The following is a 23,050-nucleotide window of genomic DNA, read 5'->3' as shown; positions in this document are numbered from 1 at the left end:
ATTGGAGTTATGCTGTACTGTACTGCTCTGCTTCGAAGCAACTTTAGCATGACTGGTGCTGATCAGGTCAGTAGTTGTAGACGCTACAATATTTTTGATTTCACATCCTTCAGGTTCAAGTCGTGTACTAAAAATCCTATCCAGACAGGCCAGACGGAGGCAGACTTGATATGGAATCGTAGGCATTGTTTTGAAAAGAGAAGCCCACGCATGACCCATGGTGACAACAATGATCGTATACATGTATATACGTACGTAGGTAGATACTTATACGATAACCACACTACATCCTCGCCAAAGCCCGATGCGCCTCAGCCCCCTCAATCGGAGCATTATTCACAATCTCCAAACACATGCCCAGCACATCCCTCGTATCACGGGGATCAATGATCCCATCATCCAACAAGACCGAACTCGTTCGATAACACTCGCTATCTCTCTGGACACCATCCCTGAACTTGTTGACTCTTGCATCAATATCCTTGGGGTCCAATTTGACACCTTTTGCCTTTGCACTGTTCGTCTCGACAGTCCTCATAACACCAGACAACTGATCGGGACCCATGACGCTGCATCGACCAATGGGCCAAGTAAACAGGAATCTTGGCCTATAGGCACGACCACACATGGCGTAGTTGCCCGCGCCGTACGAGGCGCCCAGAATCACCGAGATGTGCGGCACCGTCGAGCAGCTGACTGCGGACACGAACTGGGCGCCCTTCTTGATAATGGCCGAGTGTTCGGCTTTCGATCCGACCATGAACCCGGTCACGTTGTGGAGGAAAACAATCGGTGTTCGTTGCTGGTTGCATAGTCGGATGAATTGGGCGCCCTTGGATGCCTCGTCCGCGTGGATCACCGGTGTTTGGTTCGCGATGATTGCTGTCGGGATCCCCTGGATACGCGTGAATGCCGTCAACAAATTGCGGCCGTACTCGGGCTTGAAAAACAACAGGCGTGAGTCGTCGACGATCCGGAGCAAAACTTCGCGCATGTCGAATGGTTTGCGGATGTCTGGGTTGACTAGTGATAGAATCTCTTCGGCTGGGTATCGAGGTGATAGAGGAGGTGAGATTTGGCGTGGTAGGAGGAGCGTTGAGTCGTCGAGGGTTAGGACCCAGTCTCGGGCTTTGCGGACTGCGTCGAATCTGTAGCAGAAGGATTGTTAGTCAAAGGTGTTTCGTTTCCTGCACCAGGGACTTCTGGTTGTGCATCCTGGTGGTGTTGAGGGGGAGGGTGACCGTGCGGCTGGTGATAACAGTATAATGATGGCACGATGAATGGAGAACGGTCATAGAAGCGAAATCTGGACCAAATATCAACTTACTCGTCCATGGCAATTTGGTCCGCCAACCCAGTGACTGAACCATGAATCGATGCACCGCCCAATGACTCAGCATCGATAACTTCGCCTGTTGCCATCTTGACCAGCGGCGGTCCTCCCAGAAACACTTGCGCCTGATCCTTGACAAAGATGGTATAATCCGACAGGGCCGGGTCATATGCGCCCCCTGCCGTTGACGAGCCGAACACGACCGAACACGTCGGTTTGCCATTTCGGCTGCGCAGTGCCAGGTCGCGGAATAATTGGCCTCCTTTATGGAACACTTTGAATTGCTGAGGGAGAAATACGCCGGCCTAAAACAATATGGTCAGTCATCGCTGGACTCTCATATCTGCCATTCCACGCAGAACAATACGTACTGATTGGATCAGGGCGATTATGGGTAAATTATTCTCGTTGGCAATTTCGGTCACTCGGTTTTGTTTCAACACTGCCAGCCTTCCGTTAGTACCCGGCTCAAGAACCACTGGCAAAGTATGCCGGCATAGCAGTGTATGTGGTAGTACTATACCTGTATATTCATTCCAGGCACCTCCGCTCTGCGACGGGACGTGCGATCGAATCAGGCACAATCTCCCGCTTTTCAGGGCTTGTCAGTATTGGCGTTCGTATGAACTGAAAAGCAAACCCAATGTGGGCTGGAATATAGGCCAACTCACCAGACGCTCCCTATCCCCGCGATGAGACTCGCACATGGACTTGAATCTTTCAAGCCGAAGCCGGCGAAAGAACATAATTCGAGAAACGGGGTGTCGGGATCCAACAACAAGCTGATCCGGTCGCGAGCTGTAAGAGGACAGTTAGAATTGAGTTTTTGTCTTTTTGGGCCCGTTCAAGCTGTGCCATAGATGAACGAATGCCTGAAACATACCCAGCAGTTGGCCCCGTGCTTGATGACGCTTCAGGGAAATCTCAGTCCCTTCGGACGTCGTCGCTTGCAGATTCTTCTCGTACTGTTCCAGAACCGGCGCCCAGGCATCGCGGTTGGCCTTGCTTTGAGCGTCGAGACTGTTGGGTTTGGACTCGATGGCCGGAAACGCGTCGATGGTCGTCATTATGGCTGACAACAAGATGGAAGGATAAGGGAATCAAGACGACAAAAACAACTCCAGCCCTCCAGAGTAAGCGGTGGCCTCTTCACTTTGACAACACAGCGCTCCCAGCAGTCTATCGGCAGATATCTGTGTTGTAGTAATGCGGCTGTCCAAGGTCGCTGGTGTCCTTAGCGCCATACAATGTTCAAGTTGTACAGGAAAAATGGCGAGGACCCAAGCTCCGAGGCTGAGCGGAACTGAAGTGACGCTGGCAGGGAACGGACCCCAGGCGGGGCGACTGGTCCTGGTCCTGGTAACCGTCCCCAGAACTTTTGAGTGTTCGAAACCCGCGCGGCCCACTTCACCAGCCCGGCCCGGGGCCGATCGACCACTCCTCGTCCCAACTTCAGTGGTGCATCGGCCACAACTACTGGCACCTCGATTCCACTTCAGGGCCAAGCTGAGGGAAGGCCGGGGAACCTTGAAGCTCATACGCCAGCCTTGATCCTGCAGGGCGTCTAGAAACAAAAAGATAATTCTTGTTGTCGTCGCAGGCTTGTGTGTGTGCCAGTGTGACTCGGACGCCCTCGCCCACCGTCGTTGATCCTTGTGCCCGGGGTCGGTCCAGGACTTTCTTTTTGTCGTTTGTCTCTTGATATCATATCGTGGTCGCTCTCTTTACCGTCAAAATGGCCACCAGTTCCAGCAGCAACACGTCGAAACCAAGTTCGACTTCGGCATCACTGTCATTATTACACGGGCCCAAAACACCACCTCTATCAACCCAAACACTGCGCGAGTTGATCGACGAACAAGCCAGCAAAAATGGCAGCCGAGTCGCATGCGTCTTCTCCTGGCAGAACCACAACATGACCTTCCAGCATCTAGCGGAGCGGAGCAAACTGCTGGCGAAAGCCATGCTGGAAGCCGGCCTGAAACACGGCGATTGCGTCGGCATCATGGCGGGCAATCGCTACGAGTACATTGAGACCCTGTTGGGCGCCGCGCGCATCGGGTGTCCTTTTGTCGTGTTTAACAATACGTATACGGCGCCGGAACTGTGTGCTGCGCTGAAAGTCAGTGGTGAGTAGACCCAAATACCGTCTCTCTGCCTCTCTCCTCCCAGTTTCAAGGCATTTCTTGGTGGAAAGATACTAAAAGTCCAATCTAGCATGCAAACTGGTATTCCTAGCACGGAACATTGGCAAAAAGTCACTATCACCACACATCCAAGCGGCATGTGGCAACGACGAGGGCCTATCAGAACTGAAACGAGTGGTTCTTCTTTCGACAGACAACCCAACAGATATCTCCTTCAACTCATCAGTGCGAGAAACGCAACTATACAAAGCGTTCGCCGACAACGGCAACTCCATCTTCATGAACGACGCCACTTTGCGACGAGCAGAACGCAAAGTCAAGAACAGCGACGTGCTCAATCTCCAATTCACGTCCGGAACCACGGGGGCACCGAAAGCAGCGATGCTGACACACTTCAATTTGATTAATGACGCACGGTTTTTCGGCGACGGACTCCATTTGACACCGGAGGACGTGGTGTGCTGCCCGCCGCCACTGTTCCATTGTTTCGGATTGGTGATGGGGTTCTTGGGCTCATACACGCATTCCAGCACGATTGTGTTCCCCTGCGACCAATTCGACGCCGATCTGGTGCTGGACGCTCTGGTCAAATACAAGTGTACGGCCCTGCTGAGCGTGCCGACCATGTTTATCGCGGAGATGGAAGCGAACCGGAAAAAGGGGTACAAGATCGACACGTTGCGCGTCGGATTGGCCGCGGGCTCGACCGTCCCCGCGCCATTGATGAAGGAGTTACAGCGCGAATTGGGCGTGCAAAAGACTTTGATTGCTTACGGTATGACTGAGACCAGTCCCGTCACGTTCATGACTCCTCTCGAAGACCCGGATGAACTGCGCGCTACTACTGTTGGTAAGATTTTCCCTCACACTTCGGCAAAGATCATCGACAAGAATGGCGATATCGTGCCTCGGGGAGTTCCTGGCGAGCTGTGCACGGCCGGCTTTGCTTTGCAAAAGGGATACTGGCGCAATGAAGAAAAGACCGCAGAGGCTATGAAAGTGCACAAGGATGGCATTCGCTGGATGCATACTGGTGATGAATGTGTCATTACTGAAGATGGTCATTGTGTCGTTACGGGTAGGATCAAGGATTTGATTATCAGAGGTATGTTGTAAACATCCACAAATGTGTATGTATATTCATTTTGCGACAAATGCTGACTCACGCACTCCAGGCGGCGAAAATATCTCTCCCGTCGAAATCGAAGATCGACTCCTGGAGCACGAAGCCATCGCCGAGGCATCTGTTGTTGGAATCAAAGACACGCGATACGGAGAGGTGGTCGGCTGCTTTCTGAGACTGCACAACGAGGTCCCGCGGCGGCCGAACCAGTCGGAGATCTTCCAGTGGTGCAGACAGCGGTTGGGATCGCATAAGGCGCCCCAATATGTCTTTTGGATCGGTGATCCAGGCGTCGGAGAGGACTTCCCAAAGACCGGCAGCGGCAAGCACCAGAAGCATAAGCTGCGAGATTTGGGGAACAAGTTGGTCGAGGGCAAGAAGCCAGAGTTGAAGGCAAAGTTATAGTCGTAAATAGATCATATACAAGGTTGGACACACTACTACAACGTTGTAGAGCACTGGAGAGAAGGGATCATTCAGATGTTGAACGCCCATCAGAGTCATCTTGTCGGCACCTGACCTGTCGTGTGTGCAGCATCGAGTAGAATAGTGCGCCTGCAGCCTTGCCGGGTTGGGGACACTTCATTTGGTAGTCAAAGCGAGATGAAGATCGTAATCGCCTGTCTTGTTGCCTTGGTTCGGCGGCAACACGATCGCCAGCGAAAATGTGATCTGTCTGCATCGCAACGACAAATGACTCGTCACACCGTGGTTTGAAGCATCTGGTTGCTCCCAGGCTAAGGTGAACCCTAGAATCTGAATCTTGTACTACTGCACAAGACATCAGCGGCTGATTTGGCCTTGTCTAACGGTGGGCAGTGACGGTTGACGAGGAACCCTGGAGAACCTTTGCGAAAGCCACCTTGCGCTGGAGACGGCCGAGGCTGAGCCGCACGGGGCACTGGCAATGGCAATGCACGGCAAAGTGGGAGTCGCCGGACCGGGCCCACTTGTCCTCAACCTGGGGGATTAGGAGGACCTGGCATGGGAGTAGCCCGTCAAACCAGCCGATTGGCGGGGACGCTCCCCTTCCCTCGCTGGAACCCATCTTGAAAGATATGGGGAACTTGAAGCCGGTTGCTCGCCGTACATGATCCCAGTCCCAGACCTAATCGTACCTAACGTTACTCTGCAACAACATACAACCTTATTGAGAGGAGGCCAACTGTTACTGTCTTGCGCGTTTCTTGCTGGAAAGAATATCTGCTGCACTGGTGAAAGGTTATTCACGTCGTTGCTGCAAAACAGAGACACCGACAGCATGGTAATCCGGCCGCCGTTGTTCGTGGCACCTCTGCCACGGGACGAGAACGGCCAACCCAAAATCAAAAAAGTCCTCATCGCCAACCGAGGAGAGATTGCATGCCGAGTGGTCGCGACGTGCAGGAAGCTGAACATTCAGTCTGTGGCGATCTATGCTGAAGAGTAAGTTCAACCTTAAGCCTTTTAGCCCAGCCCAACCAGCGACAGCAGCAGTGACGGGGGCACAACAAGCAGCCAAGTCGCGCTCCAATCAATCAATCTGTTGCAATTTATACTGACAAGGCCTAGGGATTCACTATCGCGACATGTCGAAGTTGCCGACGAAGCAGTTTGCGTAGGAAGCATCCAGCAAGAAAGCGGTAATCCATTCCTGAACATCAAGCTGCTAGTGGATGTGGCGCTGTCAGTAGGCGCGGACGCTGTGCATCCGGGATATGGCTATCTCAGCGAAAACGGCGAGTTCGCAGATGCCGTACGGAACGCCGGATTGATCTTCATCGGGCCCAGCTCCAAAGCCATGTCAACTCTGGGAGACAAACGAACGTCCAAGGACTACTTGCGCAAGCACGAGCCGAGCGTTCCCCTGATTCCCGGATTCACAGGGTCAAGTCAGAACGTGGAAGACCTAGAAGCCGCCGCCGAGGAGATTGGGTTTCCGGTGATGCTGAAAGCGTCCGCTGGGGGCGGCGGGCGTGGAATGCGGATTGTGCATGAACGGTCGAAACTCAGAGGCGAACTGCAGAGCGCGCGGTCCGAAGCCGAGAGATCGTTTGGGTCCAGCGACTGCATTTTGGAGAAATATATCGAGGCCGGCAAGCATATCGAGGTCCAGATCATGGGAGACTCGTATGGAAACGTCTTGTCCCTGTGGGAGCGCGAATGCTCCGTGCAACGTCGACATCAGAAGATCATTGAGGAAACGCCGTCTCCGTTCCTGGACGCCAAAACTCGCAAGAGTCTGTGTGAGACGGCCGTCAAGATTGGGAAACTGTTGGGTTACGAAGGAGCCGGCACGGTCGAGTTCGTTGTCGATGTCAAGGACAGTCGCTTTTACTTTCTAGAAGTCAACACTAGACTACAGGTCGAGCATCCCATCACCGAAGAGGTGACGGGCTTGGACGCCGTTTCGCTACAATTGTACGCCGCGGCAGGAGGTCGGTTTACTGATTTGCCGGAGCTCAACCAAATCCCCCAGAAGGGCCACGCCATTGAATGTCGGCTCTGTGCTGAAGATCCGCAGCGTAACTTCATGCCCGAACACGGCATGGTACGTCTTTGGAAGCCGTATGTGGCGGCATCATCAGAGGAGGCAAGAGATATCCGATACGAGACAGCCATGCGGACGGGAACCGAGGTGTCGATTTATTTCGATTCCATGATTGCCAAAATCATCGTATGGGCGCCGACTCGCGCCGAGGCCGTCGAGAAAATGGCCCGCGTCATGGCCAATACGGCCTGTGTTGGCGTCAAGACCAACCAGCTGTTTCTGCAGAGTTGTCTCTTGCACCCGGAATTCCGAAGCAATCCCGCCTACACCACCTCGTTCATCCCCAACAACCTTGGAGAGCTGCTCAAACCTCCGTACTCTTTAGGTCCGGGATTTGACGAGAACTCGGTTCTTTCCGTGGTCACCGCGTCGTTCTTGCGAGACGAGTTTGCGCTGTCCAATACCAACACCAAAACACCGTTCAGGAATGTGCGCAAGGCCTTCAAGAACCAGCGCTTTGACCCGGTCAACGTCAGCTCCAGGATCGTGAAACGGATCCAGTCACATGGCAATGAACAACCGCTCCTGGTCGTCTGGAAACCGTCCTCTGATAACCAACAAAACAACACAAAGAACAATATTGCTGTCATCCCACTGGAGGAAAAGACCATCGACCCCAACTCCAGCAATAGCAAGGACCAAAAGGACAAATCTCCCGCTCTCGAGGTGTCGGCGCGCTACAACAGCATCAGCAACAAACTTCGGTCCGGAGTGGTGTCGACTTCGTCCAGCCATGAATTAGAATGGAAACAGCGCGACGTCCTGCCTGAACCAGCAGCCTTGACATCAAGTCCTTGGTTAGCAACCTCGGCCGAATTGACAGTCGATGGCCACAAGATCGCTGGCTCCTTCATCACCGATAAGCCCTCAACCTCGTTCAAGGCGGCCGGTTCAGGCTCAGGCCGCGAGGTCTACTGCCACATCCCTGCTTTGGGCAACTGGTTCGCATTCAAGGTATACGACATCCTAAGTTTCTGCGAGAGCTTGCGAGACGACGTGGTGGCTGCTAGCTCCACAGAGTCGAATGCCGTCAAGGCGCCCATGCCGTGCAAAGTGTTGCAGGTTCTTAAGAAGCCCGGAGACGACGTCAAGGCCGGCGAAATCGTCATGGTCGTCGAGAGCATGAAGATGGAAATGAACATCTCCATGTCCATGGACGGCAAGTTTCAGTGCAAGGTGAACAAGGGCGATTCGGTGGATGAGGGCAAGGTCCTGTGCTGGGTCGACTAGACGGATAAGTCGGTCTTGGACAATATACACCCCGTAGAGAAGATGAAGAAATGTACATTTCAGTTCTGACAGTCTCATGCTTGTAGCACCCAAGTATATTGCGTTATGCCCCGTACTGGTCCTCTTGCGGAGAAAAGCACGCAGCAGCATCCATTGATCACTCACCCTAAAACGGACGTCAGCTCAGACAGGCGGCCACACAGCCACGCTTCTCCACACAAAGCACCTACCTTGTACTGTAAGATGTAGAAACGCAAGTGAAGTCTTGAAACCCGTTCAGCCACGTCCTCAGCTTCAACTTCTCGACCTCCAATAGTCTTGATATCCTGCCCCACACCAAGTCTGAGGAATTGAACAGATGAAGGATGCAGAAACGGCCGACACAGGCTCAGCAAGAGGGCAAATCGGCCATGTCCAAAACCATCATGGCCACAATTTGCTCCTCAACCTTCCCAACGAGCTAATCCTCGCGGTTGCGTGCTTTCTGGACTTAGAGTATCAGCTCGTGTTGAGCCTCTCGTGTCGTCGACTTCATGGGCTTCTCAACTCCCGGCTTGACCTGACCTTTAAGGACGATAAGGACGCCAAGGTGCGGTTCCTGCAACTCCTGGAACGAGATCACCCGGAATATCTGACATGTCGCTCGTGCGCCCGTCTGTATCTCTGGCCGATGACGGAATTCTTCCAGTATAACTGTCCGCGTGCCTACGAGCATCTGGTGGCGGATATACTATTTCAATGCGCTCAGCTCTTTCAAGCAGGTGACGACAAATCCATCAGGCTGACACGTGGAGTGGTCGACCTGATCTTGCGGGACTACGAGCAGGGTCCTCTTTACGGCTTTGGCTTGCCTGTATCTCTCCTGAACATGAGCGGCCAAGACCACGATGGCGTGTCTCGAACTCACGAAGCGCGGTTGGTGGACGGCCAACTCATCCTAGCCAGCCGAACGGAGGTAGAGGCAGGGTCGGGTGAAGAGATGTCAGCGATGAGGCGCTTCATGACCCCGGATGTATGCCTGCACCTAATTACCACTGGCCAGCTCATCAACGAGATAAGGCAGACCTTCGAGCAAGCCCTCGCAAGCATGAGATTAGGCGCGGAGAAATCTGACGTGTTCAAGTGCCCCTTCTGCGAGACTGACCACCAACTCCACATCAAGAAGACCACCGAGAACCTGGCAAGGATCGTTCTGGACGTTTGGAGAAACTACGGACGACGATACGAGAACAGGCTATCGACTGAGCAGATCTTTCATCGGAACCCTGTGCTGCGGCTTGATGCTGTTTCAATATCGCAAAGAGACGTGCGAGCGGTCTTTGAGTCTGCAAAGGAGTACGCCAAACATGGACACATAGTCCATGCCTAGAGCGTACCTGAGCCGTCCGTCCTGTGGGGCTACTCCCATTGCTGATATCTCTCCGACTATGCTTCCCAGTGGACAAGTCCCTCGAGCGTCTCAAGTCTACAAAATTCCGCATATTCGGTCATGGACTTGGCTCAATGGACAAATCAACCGAGATCGAAGGATTGGACGGCGGCATAAGATTTCTGATTTGAGTGAGTAGAGTTGCGAGCCTATGGCAGGCCGGGGAAGGGCGCCCGCGCTTGTGATGAGCGTGAGAGAACGACTGTGCCATGTTCAAAGAAGTCAGACTTTCCTGGCCAGGATGAGGAGACATCCTTGGTTGGGTTGGCCTTGGCTTCGCTTGTTGAGGAGCTACCTGCCACCAGCACTGCGTTGAAGTCTAGGCCGTTCGATGACGAGACCAGGTCATTGAAAGCATGACCGCTGCTGGCAGCTCACAGTGGTGAGCCCACACCAAGTTTGTGCGCCCGCCTGATGGTTCTTGTGACACTGCAGAGCAGGCATCGGTGTGACGATCAAGCCTGGTCCCTCCCGGATACCAACAGACTCAACCCAGGTGCCTGGGCTTTGACGAGTGGGCCGTTCAGATCTACGGCCAGCCTCCTTGCAGGGAGCGGCGGGTGGTCTGAATCCGGATGAATTCCAGGCTTCGCATGTCTTGGAATGCTATCTTTTTCAGACTCGAACCCGCGCATTCAGCTACATTGTCACTCCGAAACATGCTTCACCCAACGTTCTAGTGCCCAACTTTGAACTTAGAGTTCACCCCACATAAGTGCTTGGTATAATGACACGCACAGGTCCAGGATCGCTTGTACGTCCGCCCAAAGCAAGACATGAACTCTAAGCACTTGCGCTTGGGAAACCTGGACATGGAAATCGATTTCTTTACTCTCGCCACAAAGTCCTCGGGGGAGACGGCCAATGGCCAGGGAGCGGGAGTCGGGGCTGGCGGAGACGGCGACGGAGACCCGTTGGCGGCGGCCAGCAAGCTTCGCAAAATAGGCGCAATAGGGGTTGGGCCCAATCGCCGGGCAGCGGGACCACGCGCACCAGAACGGGCTGGGGTTGCAGGCGAGCCGCCGGAACCACCTGTCTTGGCAGCACCTGCGACGCGCTGATTGTGAGCTGGGAGATAAAATATGTGGGCGTCACTGTTACGCCGGCGGCCCCAAGCCGCTCGCCAGGACTCCCGGTTGGCGCGCAAGAGATCTCGGGCCTCCGGGACAAGGACCTCAGGAATCCGATGCGATTGGCATGGAACTCGTGTACGAGTTACTTGAGGCTCATATTGAGGCATTGAGAGGCCGGGTGCTTTCCACAGACACATTCCACACAACCCGGGGCTTAGGTACAGCCGAGTTCTGGAGGCCCAAACATGAAGAATGACAAAATAATCCTGTCACATTTGTCGTTTTCCATGGTTTCCGTTTGTGTCCCAAGTCGCCTGCGTATGCTCTTGGCCTCCTCAATGTAAGAGTGCAGATCCCTGTTTCCCTGCGCCAGGTTTGCCAGCGCATTGAGTGCCTCGGAAACCGAATCATGCGTCTTTGGTAGGGCAGGTGCTCGCGCGCTCCGTGAAACTCACCACTCTTGTGGCGGAGAAAGGGCAATGCTGAGGTTCAGGCAAGGACGATGACGATTTCCCATGGCAGGTGCTTGTGGTTGATTTAGTGGCGTCGGTGGATTCAGTGATATGGGGAAGACAGCAGTTGAAGAAAGATCGTTGAGGCAGGGTTGTTCAACATGTGCATACGGTTATTAAGGATAACCGTTGAGACGCTGCTGGATCCCGAAGGAGCAGGAGTGTTTGGTTCATGCATATTTGCAACATATGATGGTGGATGTGGTTGAGGAATGTTAGGAAACCCAAAACTCTGCTTGTCCAAGAGGTAACACTGGAGAAAGATCGTCAGATCCGGGCGGCACTCGAGCTTGTCTCTGCTGGATCTGTTAAAAGCGACGATTGCGAGACGGTCCATCCTGCGTGGGAGAGCGAGGTTGAGTGGTCCTGCACCCATGTTTGCCCCCAAAAAGGGAGAGGAGTGTAGCAATAATTGGGCCTGTTGGCCAGAGGTGCTGAGGACACATTGCTACGAACACAAAACGTGGACTTGGAGGAGAGAAAAGGAGGCGAATCGGTTAGGCAGAAGGAAAGAAATATAATACCTCCCCACGCACCGGCGCCTTCCCACCCAACGGCTCCTTCCATCCGAGTCTCCTGAGGCAGCGGGAGGTGCCACTTGAGTGTCCGCAAGTATGTGTTGCCTTGGGTCCACTTGAAGAATGCAGTGGTGCAATAGGTCGCAATGCAGGTGCGAAGGTTGATTGACAATCCATGCCAATAGGGAGATTGACACCTGAGATTGATACCTGAATTTGACGATAAGATTGATTTGGTGCCCATGAGAGTAATCTTGGAGACTTCGGAACGACTTCATATTCTGGGTGCCGCCACCCTCAAGTATCTAGAAGATTCGTGGCTCCCGGGTTTCAAGCCGTGACCCTCGCTTTGAGCATGGCCAATATCAAATCTCAGCAGACGACTGACTGTTGTTCATCGCGCCCATCTGCGATGACAAGAAAGGCCGACGTCACGTGGTCGAATGTTTCGCCAGCTCGATCAAGGGGACTTACCTGTATACATAAGACACTCCATGGAGCGCTACAGGCCGTTGGCCAGGCCGACATTCGTAAAATCCAAAATAGGCAGCCTTCGTGCACCCCCAGGATCAAGCCCATATGGTGCAATTCTTTGGCAAGCTCTTCGTCAGTGTGTAATTGAGGTCCTACAATGTAGTGGCAGGGCAATGTCCAGGCTACAGGACACCAAAAAGGACAAGTTATCCGGGTCACCAATGAGGCTGCCGGTCTGGCAAGGCTGAGCAACTTCCAATCATCGCCAACGGGCATCATTTCACCACTACTAGAAGTGTTTGATTTCACGAGGAACCAGCACGGTCCCTTCAATATAGAGAAAAGTCAGCGTGCGGTGGAGCAAGCATGGGGGAGAAGGAGAGGCTTGCGTTCTGCACCTTGGGGATGTTCATCATCGGTCTGAAAGCACACCCATCTGCTCGCTCTATGCCAGCCAAGTTGAATTGACATATCGCGACAGACGAGATTGAATACATCAACGGACGAGCAGCCGAAAAAAGCATCATAGGCGGTGCCGGGACTTATGCAGCTCTTGGGGCACGGCTAGCTGCTGGGGCCGATCAAGCCAAATATGTCTCTTGGGTCGTGGATATTGGCTCGGACTTTCCGGCCGAGTTCAAGGAGCTCATCGATTCATGGCACACGAATTGCCTATTCAGACTGGACATGACTCGATTAACGACTCGCGCTTGGAATGGATATGGCCCGAATGAATATCGAGGTATGTTGCCTCAGCCTTGCTTTGACCACACCATGCCCGATGCCATTCCATTCCTGTAAGTATGAAAACTGATATGTGCTTTCTAAAGCGTTCAAATACCTCACGCCAAGGCTACGGCTCGACGAGCATTCATTATCAGATGACCAAGTCCTGGCCCGGTCGTTTCACATGGTGTGTTCTCCGGCACGTTGCATATCAATCGTACAGGGCATCATGGCGCGGCGGAAGCAACTGATTCCCGACGAGCCGCGGCCCGTATTTATCTGGGAGCCTGTGCCAGATCTATGTACGCCAGAGGAACTGGACCGGCTTCGAGAAGCGGCTTCACATGTGGATATCGTGAGCCCAAATGCCGACGAGTTCGCCGCGTTCTTTGCTTCGATGCCAGAAGCAGCAACTGATCGGAGAGTGGCTGTGGCACTGTTGCTCGGCCTGAACGATGCCCACCCGTTACCGACGGCGCTGGTTATCAGAGAAGGCGCCCTTGGTTGTACCGCTTACTTCGGGCGGGCGTCCCTACATCTGCATGCATACCACCAGAACCCTGAGCGAGTGGTAGACCCGACGGGTGGCGGGAACACATTTCTGGGCGCACTAGCAATAGCCATGACAGGCACCGCACATCCAGGAGAGGGGACGCCAGAACTGTCCGATATTGCCAACTCGGCTTTTCCGCGACCGAGGCTGGTGTTTGCTCTGCTCCATGCTACAGCTTCCGCGAGCTATGCTATCGAGCAGACGGGCATGCCGACATTATCGGATAATGACTCTGATCGTTGGAACGGCGAAGCTTATCGACATCGATTTTTGGCTTATCTGCAGCGGGACAAGGAGCATATAGTTCGGCAGCTTACTAGATGCGATCCACCAGATGTATAACACAAGTTTGTAACCAATAATCATGTCATTTGTGCGATTCCAACAAAACCGCATTTGTAAGGCAGCAGGCGAGCACACTTCTGCCGTGCACCGCTGTGTCGTTTGCTATTGTATGTACAAATCGTGCCACGGGCTCGAAAAACTTAAGGTGTTCGGTTCAACCACGGGGCCGCAAGTCAACCAGTTCCCTCGTCCTTCTTGAAGTCACTTTCCGTTGGTTTTTCCATCTTGGCTTTCCATTGGAACCGGTTGCCGGTCAAACCTCCGAGTTGTCAATCGATAAAGCATAGGTTTCGTGGCGTCGGCGTGCTATTTATGGTGGCAGATTCGTCTCTGAACTCATTGGCCCTTTTGAGCCTTATCATGCTCGATGATCTGCTTGGTCCAGCTAGAGCCATTGTCAGCATTCGTGGCACGATAATCCCCGACTCTCCCAAACGCGGCCCTAGTTCTCGAAGCCAACTGCTCTTCCCCCGTACACCACCCGCAAAGCTGAGATGTGGACTCACTATCGACTCGGAAAGAAAGCGTCGCGCTCCGGCATTCGGTATCTGTGCTCTCGTTCGGCGGACACTCTCCAAGCCAGACCTGCACAAGCTGCGATGATCAGGCCGAAGACAGCGGTGTTGGTCTTCCAGTTCTGCGGCTGGCCGTACCAACCACCGGCAGGCGACCAGATGTGTTTGGGATACGGAATCTTGCCGCCACCACCCATGTTGGCGATTTCTGAGAGTGCCGCCTGTGTATAGATTGGCTGAGGGTATGGTGAAGTGTTGTAGTTTCGATGGTCAATTGTGATGTGAGCTTGACGATGCCATCCCAGTGGGTCGAGGTGCACTTTCAACAGGCAAGCGATCATTGGCGGCCTCAGTGAGATTCCCGGCAAACTTTCTATAGACAGTAACTCACTGAATTAGTAGTAGCACCTTCAATGACTTGTGGTCCGCAGTAGTTCACGTGACGGTCAATCACTCCGGCCTGCCAAGTCTATTCGGCGCAGCTTCCCATTTCCAATTTCTTCGCGTGATCTCGTGTCGCAGGAGAAAAAGTTCCAGGGCCATTGGAATATCAAAAGCATCGGCTGCGCATGGTCTCGGGGGAACACAATTTAATCCAAAAACATTGAGATATTTTGCAGGCCAACAGATTGGCAGCAAGAGCTTCAGTGGCTCTAATGAAGAGGTTGAGGCTCCTGACATGGAGCGGCAGTTTACTTTCACCACGGACGAGACCTGATCCCATTCGATTACCTTTTCACATCTCACGACGATGTCAGGCTACGGCCGTGGCGACTTCGCGACCCTTCGATGAACAGGTGCCGGTGGAGGATGCCACTTCAACTCCCTTTCTCCCGGAAGAGACCTTACAGAGATTACCGTCGCCGCCCGTCACAGCGGCGAAGACATCGGCGAAGCTCGCCGCTCTCCACGCTCGATTAAACCTCCCTCCACGCCTACCGCTAGAAACGTTGGCGAGAACTCTTGTGGATCCTTCCGCAGACCCTTCGATACGATTCAATAACAAGGCCTTTGCAGTTCTTGGAAATGATTTGTTAGGTTATTATACCTCGGAATACCTCCTCAGTCAGTATCCGCGGCTGCCGCTGGCTGTGGTATTTGCAGCTATGTATGCGTACCACGGCCCAGCAACCTTAGCTGCCCTGGCCAAGGAATGGGGTGTGGAGGCCGCAGCAGCACCTGGTGGTGAGGTAGATCCGGGTCTTCTTCAATTCAAACGACACCCCTCTGAGCCGAGACCCGATCACCCGCAACCGCAGCTCATCAGCACCCGGGAAGAAGCAAATCCGAAATTCCGACGGACCATGAGCTCGAGGTCTGTTTATGACGATCAGTTTGGCGAGGTCAAGCCGCGAAACAAAGACTCGACACCTGCCGAAGAGAAGGGCGCGACTTTGCAACGAGCAAGCACTGATTTTGTGCGAGCCGTGTTTGGAGCCATATACTTACATGCAGGCCGGGCTGCCACGAAACAATTCTACAACGACCATATTGCATCACGACAGGTGGACATGGCTAGTCTGTTCCACATCAAGAACCCTACCCGAGACTTGAGCCGATTATGTGCCAGAGAAGGGTTTCAGGCACCAGTGGCCAAGATCTTGAGCGAGACTGGACGGAAGAGCAGAACCCCGGTTTTCGTGGTTGGAATATATTCCGGCAGCGACCTACTTGGTGAAGGCGCCGGCGCCAGCCTGGATGAAGCTCGAACGCGTGCCGCTGTGGCGGCCATGAAAGGTTGGTATCTTTACAGTCCAACCGACTACCGGGTACCCAGCGAAATGGAGGAGCCCGGAGCGAGGCCTTGGACGCCAATTCTGGTTGATCCTGGCGAGATTGCGAATTAATGCTGTGTTCCTTCAAAAGCTGTTGTAAATACAATACCAGCATGTTTCTCAGACGTGGTGTACTTTTATTACCGACGTGTTGCACATACCCATGGGGTGGGAAAGGATCCGGTCATGGCATATCCTGGCGCATGAAGATTTGACAGCGTGCGAGTTGAAAGCAGGTGACTTGTATAGTCAAGAATCATACCTATCTTAGGAGTGTATGAAGTGTATGATTGTCCTCTCCACAATATTAAGCCGGCATCTTGCATGTATACGTTGTAGTCTCTCGTAGCAGGGCTCGGGGGTAAGAGTTCGACATAGTAGGTACACTCGGTGAACATCGCTTACTATGACCTGGTCGCTCTTTCGCCCTCAATAAATTCTTCGCTAAGCTTATGGGTTTCTTGTTCTTTTCTTCTCTTCTTTGCTTTTTGTCATTCAAAATTCGTTTCCCTCGAGTGCCAGCACAGAAGGGCGGGTACTGTGAAAAATAGCCCCGATACAGTAGAGTACCGCCAGGCGCTTTCCAAATTCCAGGGGTGATTTCAGGCTCGTTGCACAGTCCACCACCTACAGTAGTCCTTCACGCGCCGTCAGGCCAAAGTTTCCTGGTTGGTTTACATATACAAGCGTGCTCCTATTTCTCAGAGTATCGAGCCTCCCTTCCGCCCACTTCAAGTTCACCGCCTTTACACCACCTGCTATTCTTCACTACCCGACTTCCACTTTTACAGGATCCCGTCTTCATTTGCGATTCCGTCTTCATTTGATGCCAGATACAGGTGGAGTCGGTCTTGACGATGATTGAAACTCTCCAGCAGACAAGCCAGCAGCAAGATCATACTTCACCCACTTCCCAATCCCTCGATCCCTATCATCAATCGCACGCGACAACCCCTCAGGGCCAAGAGATGTGGACACCTCCGACACTGCCATATTTTGTCGATCCTGCTCAGCTTCCAGCGCCACTTCCTACTACTCAGGACATTCGAGCGTGTGGTACCATATTGAATGAACGCACTGCCCAAAAGGTCAAGGCCGTAGGCGACCACTTCGTTGTCAAATATGGCCCAGGGACCGAAATTCGGGAAGGCAACAACCTGATATTCATACAGCATCAGTTACCGTCCCTACCGGTCCCAAGGGTCTGGGCGATGTACGAAGAAGACGGGGAGGTGTTCATCATCATGGACTATTGTCAAGGCACCACGCTACAAGAGACATGGCCCACATTGGACGCCGATGAGAAAACTTCCATAACGCAACAACTTTGGAGCATAGTGGATCAACTGCGGGCGCAGCCGCCACCCGAGCCGCCGTTCTATGGTAGTTTCGATCGTGGTCCGGTCCCCTATTGTCTATTCTATACGCCCGAGCAGGATCCTGCAATTGGCGGCCCTTTTGTCAACGAGTATGATTTCATCCAAGGTCTCGTACAAAACCTGAGGTCCATCGACCGGCTCAATAACAGAGACAGTTACAAAGCAGACTACTACGAGCAGAATCTGCCATGCTGCTTCCGCCTCGGACGGCCGACATTGACTCATGGCGACATTCAGGAAAAGAATATCATTGTTCGAAGAATCGGTTCTCATGGCGATGACCCTGCTTTCAAGCTGATGATTATAGATTGGGAAACCGCGGGTTGGTATCCTGCCTATTGGGAGTACTTCGCTACATTCACGTCCCTTCGCTGGCATGATGACTGGTCTTCAAGAATCCACCAGTTCCTCCTTCCTTGGCCCGCCGAGACGGCCGCGCTGCTCATGATATACCACGACCTGTTCTTCTAGTGAAGCCTTCACAGTTATGCCAAACATGCCGCTTTCTGCTTGACGTCCTGAGAGATGCCGGTGTTGAACTCTTTATAAAAGCAACCCGTTACGCCGCAGAGCTGGAATTGCTTGATTCTCTGTCCATTCAGTGCATTTGATCAATCTAGGTCGAGAATCTCCAGGGCCGTAAAACGATCCATTTGACTTGATCGGCTCGGTCTTCATTGTTTGCCGATTGAACGCCTTTTGACGCGGCGGCGCTGGCTGTGCCTGACAAACCCTATCTACCTCCGCTGGATAATTGGACCTGGCCACACGACCTAGGAGCGTCTTGTCAAAGAAGGTATCTGACCTCTCAGGTCTGTCCGTTGGCTTCTTGTCATATCGCATTCCAGTCACCAGATCCCCGATGACTTGGTGGATGTAGCCTGTTCCATCAAGGCCGGTTTCAACAAAGATCACCGTATGGTACCTTGGTCCTGCCACGTCGGGATCTGCCAATGCAGGGCCGAATCGGACTTTGAAGACGTTAAAGTACTCCGACATGCGTGCAATGAGGCTGACTGTTGATACAATACGCCTTTCGAAGAGCTTGATATGTATGGTCACTCCGGTGGCAGGAGAAGGAATGGACCAGGCGATTGATCAAGGTTGGAGTATTGTGCCTTCTAACAATCCATCAAGTACGAAAGCAGAGGCGCTTCTGCAGACGAGAATCGAGACCAATGAGAGGACAGCTTGGGTCAGATCAACTCGTGTTTCATTTAACGCTTGAAGTCTGGGGTACTGGCAGTTCGAAATGATTACCAGGGAACCGAACGTCATTTACTGTGTTCGGGGGCTTCTTTCGCATAGCCCAGAGGCTGGCCGCTGGATTTCAAGCTCATGACAGGAAGTTGTCGGCAACTTATCAAGTCAGCTAGACTGCAGTCGGTGGAATTGAGTTGTGGACGACTTGAAAAACCAGCCTGTGCAACATTAGGTTAATGGTCTATATCCGCAGGGCAAAATTCATGTTGTACAACATGACTGTTGTGGAACCTAACTGTTGTCGTGGTGAGGCGGACCAGGTCGGGCAATGGTGGCTCTTGAGTCCTTATCGGAACCCTGGCTGAGGCGCTGCTGCGCAATGATTGATTGCTTTGCCTTCAGAACTCGACCAGCATCGACTTGCGTGTGCTGTGACCCCTCCAACAAGTTGCACATGTTATTGGGAGAGCATGACGAGCGTGAATGCCTACGCTCTCGAACCACACCGTCGTGGCGGATTGGGGGATATATAGGCTAAAAGGGAGACGTCTCGACCTCCGTTGCCAGTCCTCCTTCAGTCTTGGTCAGGTTCAAAGAAACAGATACCTCTCTTCCCACAAGCGCAGCAACGACAGTTACTGGTACAATCAGCTCCGACAAAGCGATCACTGGTCAAAAATTTCAAAGCAAAAAGTGAGGGCCCTTGTATTGACATACCAGTGGGGGCATGTCTAACCGTCTGTCTGCCAGCATGGCCTCGGCTGAAGTTGAAGACCCGACGGCGCTCTGCAGCTTCGCAACAGGCACTCGAGTCGACGGATCAAAGTACACATACAAGCCAAGCGACTGTGGATCAAGCACTTGCAAATATTCCTCCAGTTATGTTGCGCCTCCGAGGCGATAGAAAAAGAACCTGGAAGCCTTTTGGGTTATGCAGTGCAAGATGAGGTATCGAAGGATTTTTGATCATGAAGAAACTCTTCAATCTTGGAAAACCCATACCAGTCGTTACTGTATTCCGCGGTGGTTGATTCCTGCGTCCACCCGTCTGTACCGAGCTTCAAACCAAGCTCTTCGCCGACTTTGGCGCATGAATCGAAATCTATGATGACGAAATTGTCTCCATGAGACAAGATGTTGTGTGGATTTATATCTCCGTGCACAATCTCCAGCGAATGAAGATGTTGGATACCATCTCGAATATCCTGCAGACATGCTCCTTTGTCGAAGGAATCGGATCGTCCATCTTGCATCATTTGGAAGAGAGAGTCGCCGTATTTCTCAAAGCAAAGGCCTGTGATCAAATCGTTTTCGACTTGACATCCTAGATATTTTGCGATGTTTGGATGCTGAAATTGCGCCAGAGTCTCGCAGATTTGCACCTCGTGGAGTACGAGGGTTTTTATCTCGGTCGAAACGAAGCTGTCTCCATAGGCGAGTAAGGATGGTCGTTTGACGTATATCTCTGCAGAATCGGAGGCAGGATTCGGGCATCGTAATGCATTTTCCGGGCTTTTGGGCCAGATGGTTTCTGTCGGAATTGGATGGAGCTCAAGGGCCGATGGATCAACTGAGGCTTGGAAGGATGGAGTCTTGCGTTGATCGACCCTTGCGTAGAAGAATTCAAAACCATCACGGAGGATGACTTTGGTGTGGGAAAACTCGAAGTCATCCGAGTTGTCCACTTCTTTCCAGACTTCGCTGCACTCCAGAATTTCAAGGCCCTTTTTTGGTTCAGTATCGATCGAAGACTTGAAGGACGAGATGTGGAGGACTATACCATGACGAGGAACGAGAAACTGTGAGAGTGGCTATGATGGACTTGCCGACACACGCGGAGATAGCGTGGGAGAGTAGTTTGAAGTGGTCCCTGGGGGTGAGAAGACGCACTGCAGAGGTTAATGTATTCCCACACCGGTGAGTACTGAGCGCCACCCGATTGTGGCTTGATTGCTGTATTGCAAACGTGCAGTGCGTCACTGTGACCGGGCTCAATGGCGTTACACAATGGTTAGTTTTGATGGTGATTTTTGGTCACGTAGACCGCTATACCATGGCGGTGAAGGCCATTGCCCTGAAGAGACTCCAGTTTTTGGAAAACCTACCTAACCTAAGATGCTTCGATATATTGGAATGAAGCATTCACTCGATCTCGCTTACTTTGCGTCTGACTTCTTGCGAAGATCTAGCTGCTCAGCACCCAGGGAGACGTGACTCACCTAGGATAATTTAATCCTTGCAAGCGGCGTAGCAGTTTGCTATCATCATGCTCAGAGCCGGGATATGTGAGGGTTAGAGTGCAAGGATGAAGTAGCATTGGACAACCTGGCAGGTGCCTGACTCGAACTTGGATGAGGTTCGATTGAACTTCGAGCGTACGGTGGGCTGAAGGTGGGGCAGAATCTCAGATTCTCACGTGACTATCTTCTAAGCGGCGTGCCATAGATCTATCTGTGGAAGCCATCACGTGGAAGATTGTCGCTAATAGCAGCCTCAATTCACCCACTCTAGACGTCAGGCCAGCGGCACAAATGACGTCGTACGGCCAGGCTGCGACTCGAAGCCGGAGACTGCGCAGGCGCCGGTGGTTCGCGCCAGACCTCCAGAATCTCTAGAAGCCTGAGGCTTGTCAAAATCACGGGCGCAACATGTCGGCACAACATCGATCAGTTCGTTGTCGAATTGGACGAGTCGTTTCCGTAGGGCGTCCTGCAAACTGGTGGACCAACGGCAGATCAGGGCGCAGCAGCCAGCACCAAGGCAGGGGGGTCATCCTCTGCTCACAGCGAAGTGCAGTGTCAGAGACTCCCAAGTCCATCGCCTGCGCCACCTGTCATGGTCTGCAGCTTATCCACGAATCATGAGTTCAGTACATGTCCTCGGCAGTGGTCGTCTGCTGCGAATCCGAGAACTCTACCGGATCAGGCTTCCCCAGATCGCGCCATGGTTGCCGGCTGACTGGTGCTTGTGACTCGTACAAACAGCCTTTTCGAAAGGCTGCGAGTTCGCCTCACTAGGCGCTCTTTGTCATCCTCACGGACAGCCAACGTCGATTCATCAAGTAGGCAAGGGTATTAGTGGGATGTGCCACCCGATATGTGAGTACCAGGTATATATCTACCCATAAGGCTATCCATCTTCCAAGGTCGCCCTTCTCTGAACCTTTGCCTTGGTAAATCCATATAACGCACCATGGCAGCTGCAGAATACTTTGCTTCCGGTGCTCGCCCGCCTTACGAACAAACAAACAGTCTCTATCCTCCGCCACCGGGCCGGCCTCAACGAGCACATTCACAGCCTGGGCGCACATATCCTCCGCCGCAACCGAGTCATTCAAGTCCACAACTACCACCAGTACATCATGTCCCATATGTGTCACCACCGCCTCCCTATCAACCGCTCACGACCGAGAGCAAACCCAGTCCATACTTAGCCCCACACCAGTCCTCTTCAGCCCAGCAGCGGCCCTCGATATCGTACCAGCAGCGGCCAGATCAGTATTCGATGAGCCTACCAAATTATCAGGCATGGCCGCCCTCTACTCCCCAACACGGTGCAATGGCTCCCCAGCCATATCCCTATCAGCAGCAGATATATCCGCCTTATGCGTCTAGACCAAGCCTATCAATTCGTGACGCAGGAATCGGAGATGGCTACGCCTCAGATCCAGAACAGCGGAGAAGGAAACACAAGAGTCGGTCCCGACGCATATCTGATAATTCTCGGTCCACAAATGCGGATGGATTTATTGGCGCTGCAGGCGGCGGACTGCTGGGTGACTTGCTGTTTCCCGGGCTAGGGACGGTTGGAGGCGCCCTCGTTGGATGGGTTGGTGGCAAAGATTATGGCAAACACCGGAAATGGCGAGAAGAGAAGAGAGACCGGGACCAAGAGAGGTGGGAGCGAAAGTTTGGCCGAAGTCACTCGAGGAGCCGGAGCCGGAGCCGGGATGAGAGACGGGATAGTCATGATAGACGGAAAAGCTACGATTGAGACGATGATGACTGAGACCAGTCCACTTCCGGGATATGGCAATTGTCTCTCTGGCCGGCCCATTGAGACTATTGCCTTTACACAGCAATAATGTCTAGTATACTATATTACTAGGTTGAACAGGAATAGTGTTTATTCCATAACATACGTTTGGCAGTTCACGCCCTCTCGCCTTACCCGATAAGCTTGTTC

At 52.8% G+C, this 23,050-nt stretch overlaps 12 protein-coding genes across 13 annotated transcripts; 7 read left to right on the top strand and 5 right to left on the bottom strand.

Moving 5' to 3' along the window:
* Window positions 1–214: 214 nt before the first annotated feature.
* Window positions 215–3,492, bottom strand: HMPREF1120_08695 (propionyl-CoA carboxylase beta chain). The gene is made up of 6 exons (XM_009162963.1): window positions 2,217–3,492; window positions 2,005–2,131; window positions 1,857–1,924; window positions 1,705–1,775; window positions 1,328–1,638; window positions 215–1,148 (listed from the first exon to the last, which is right to left on the bottom strand). The coding sequence occupies exons 1-6, from the start codon at window positions 2,398–2,400 to the stop codon at window positions 284–286; spliced, it is 1,626 nt and encodes a 541-aa protein (XP_009161211.1). The 5' UTR covers window positions 2,401–3,492; the 3' UTR covers window positions 215–283.
* HMPREF1120_08694 (long-chain fatty-acid-CoA ligase) lies at window positions 2,771–5,097 on the top strand. Its single transcript, XM_009162962.1, has 3 exons — window positions 2,771–3,462; window positions 3,551–4,585; window positions 4,656–5,097. The coding sequence occupies exons 1-3, from the start codon at window positions 3,069–3,071 to the stop codon at window positions 5,006–5,008; spliced, it is 1,782 nt and encodes a 593-aa protein (XP_009161210.1). The 5' UTR covers window positions 2,771–3,068; the 3' UTR covers window positions 5,009–5,097.
* On the bottom strand, window positions 3,496–12,534 carry HMPREF1120_08691 (uncharacterized protein). Its single transcript, XM_009162959.1, has 2 exons — window positions 8,594–12,534; window positions 3,496–8,529 (listed from the first exon to the last, which is right to left on the bottom strand). Exon 1 carries the CDS (start codon window positions 11,060–11,062, stop codon window positions 10,469–10,471), a length of 594 nt encoding a protein of 197 aa, XP_009161207.1. The 5' UTR covers window positions 11,063–12,534; the 3' UTR covers window positions 3,496–8,529; window positions 8,594–10,468.
* HMPREF1120_08693 (pyruvate carboxylase subunit A) lies at window positions 5,655–8,478 on the top strand. The gene is made up of 2 exons (XM_009162961.1): window positions 5,655–6,028; window positions 6,155–8,478. Exons 1-2 carry the CDS (start codon window positions 5,694–5,696, stop codon window positions 8,361–8,363), a joined length of 2,544 nt encoding a protein of 847 aa, XP_009161209.1. The 5' UTR covers window positions 5,655–5,693; the 3' UTR covers window positions 8,364–8,478.
* Window positions 8,722–9,732, top strand: HMPREF1120_08692 (uncharacterized protein; the record flags this gene model as incomplete). Its single annotated transcript, XM_009162960.1, has 1 exon — window positions 8,722–9,732. One exon carries the CDS (start codon window positions 8,722–8,724, stop codon window positions 9,730–9,732), a length of 1,011 nt encoding a protein of 336 aa, XP_009161208.1.
* A 201-nt stretch (window positions 12,535–12,735) lies between the features above and the next one.
* HMPREF1120_08690 (uncharacterized protein) lies at window positions 12,736–13,990 on the top strand (the record flags this gene model as incomplete). The annotated part of the gene is made up of 3 exons (XM_009162958.1): window positions 12,736–12,787; window positions 12,851–13,111; window positions 13,200–13,990. 3 exons carry the CDS (start codon window positions 12,736–12,738, stop codon window positions 13,988–13,990), a joined length of 1,104 nt encoding a protein of 367 aa, XP_009161206.1.
* HMPREF1120_08689 (uncharacterized protein) lies at window positions 12,905–14,865 on the bottom strand. The gene is made up of 2 exons (XM_009162957.1): window positions 14,500–14,865; window positions 12,905–14,378 (listed from the first exon to the last, which is right to left on the bottom strand). The coding sequence occupies exons 1-2, from the start codon at window positions 14,847–14,849 to the stop codon at window positions 14,330–14,332; spliced, it is 399 nt and encodes a 132-aa protein (XP_009161205.1). The 5' UTR covers window positions 14,850–14,865; the 3' UTR covers window positions 12,905–14,329.
* A 153-nt stretch (window positions 14,866–15,018) lies between these two features.
* On the top strand, window positions 15,019–16,717 carry HMPREF1120_08688 (uncharacterized protein). The gene has a single exon (XM_009162956.1). The coding sequence runs from the start codon at window positions 15,165–15,167 to the stop codon at window positions 16,353–16,355; it is 1,191 nt and encodes a 396-aa protein (XP_009161204.1). The 5' UTR covers window positions 15,019–15,164; the 3' UTR covers window positions 16,356–16,717.
* Window position 16,718: 1 nt separating this feature from the next.
* Window positions 16,719–21,010, top strand: HMPREF1120_08685. Of its 2 annotated transcripts, XM_009162953.1 has the most exons (2): window positions 16,719–19,558; window positions 19,616–21,010. In XM_009162953.1, exon 1 carries the CDS (start codon window positions 17,141–17,143, stop codon window positions 18,131–18,133), a length of 993 nt encoding a protein of 330 aa, XP_009161201.1. In that variant the 5' UTR covers window positions 16,719–17,140; the 3' UTR covers window positions 18,134–19,558; window positions 19,616–21,010. The 2 variants fall into 2 exon arrangements, with proteins under 2 accessions (XP_009161201.1, XP_009161200.1); XM_009162952.1 differs by having other exon boundaries at window positions 16,719–21,010.
* HMPREF1120_08687 (uncharacterized protein) lies at window positions 18,206–18,661 on the bottom strand (the record flags this gene model as incomplete). Its single annotated transcript, XM_009162955.1, has 1 exon — window positions 18,206–18,661. One exon carries the CDS (start codon window positions 18,659–18,661, stop codon window positions 18,206–18,208), a length of 456 nt encoding a protein of 151 aa, XP_009161203.1.
* On the bottom strand, window positions 19,795–20,648 carry HMPREF1120_08686 (uncharacterized protein; the record flags this gene model as incomplete). The annotated part of the gene is made up of 2 exons (XM_009162954.1): window positions 19,795–20,589; window positions 20,646–20,648. 2 exons carry the CDS (start codon window positions 20,646–20,648, stop codon window positions 19,795–19,797), a joined length of 798 nt encoding a protein of 265 aa, XP_009161202.1.
* A 373-nt stretch (window positions 21,011–21,383) lies between the features above and the next one.
* On the top strand, window positions 21,384–23,031 carry HMPREF1120_08684 (uncharacterized protein). The gene has a single exon (XM_009162951.1). The coding sequence runs from the start codon at window positions 22,058–22,060 to the stop codon at window positions 22,856–22,858; it is 801 nt and encodes a 266-aa protein (XP_009161199.1). The 5' UTR covers window positions 21,384–22,057; the 3' UTR covers window positions 22,859–23,031.
* The last annotated feature ends 19 nt before the right edge of the window (window positions 23,032–23,050 follow it).

The sequence above is a fragment of the Exophiala dermatitidis genome, assembly GCF_000230625.1.
Source record: "Exophiala dermatitidis NIH/UT8656 unplaced genomic scaffold supercont1.7, whole genome shotgun sequence".
In the NCBI taxonomy this organism is placed as follows: Eukaryota; Fungi; Ascomycota; class Eurotiomycetes; order Chaetothyriales; family Herpotrichiellaceae; genus Exophiala; species Exophiala dermatitidis.
The sequence above is the reverse complement of the archived record's forward strand: the minus strand, read 5'-3'. Positions and strand labels throughout refer to the sequence as shown.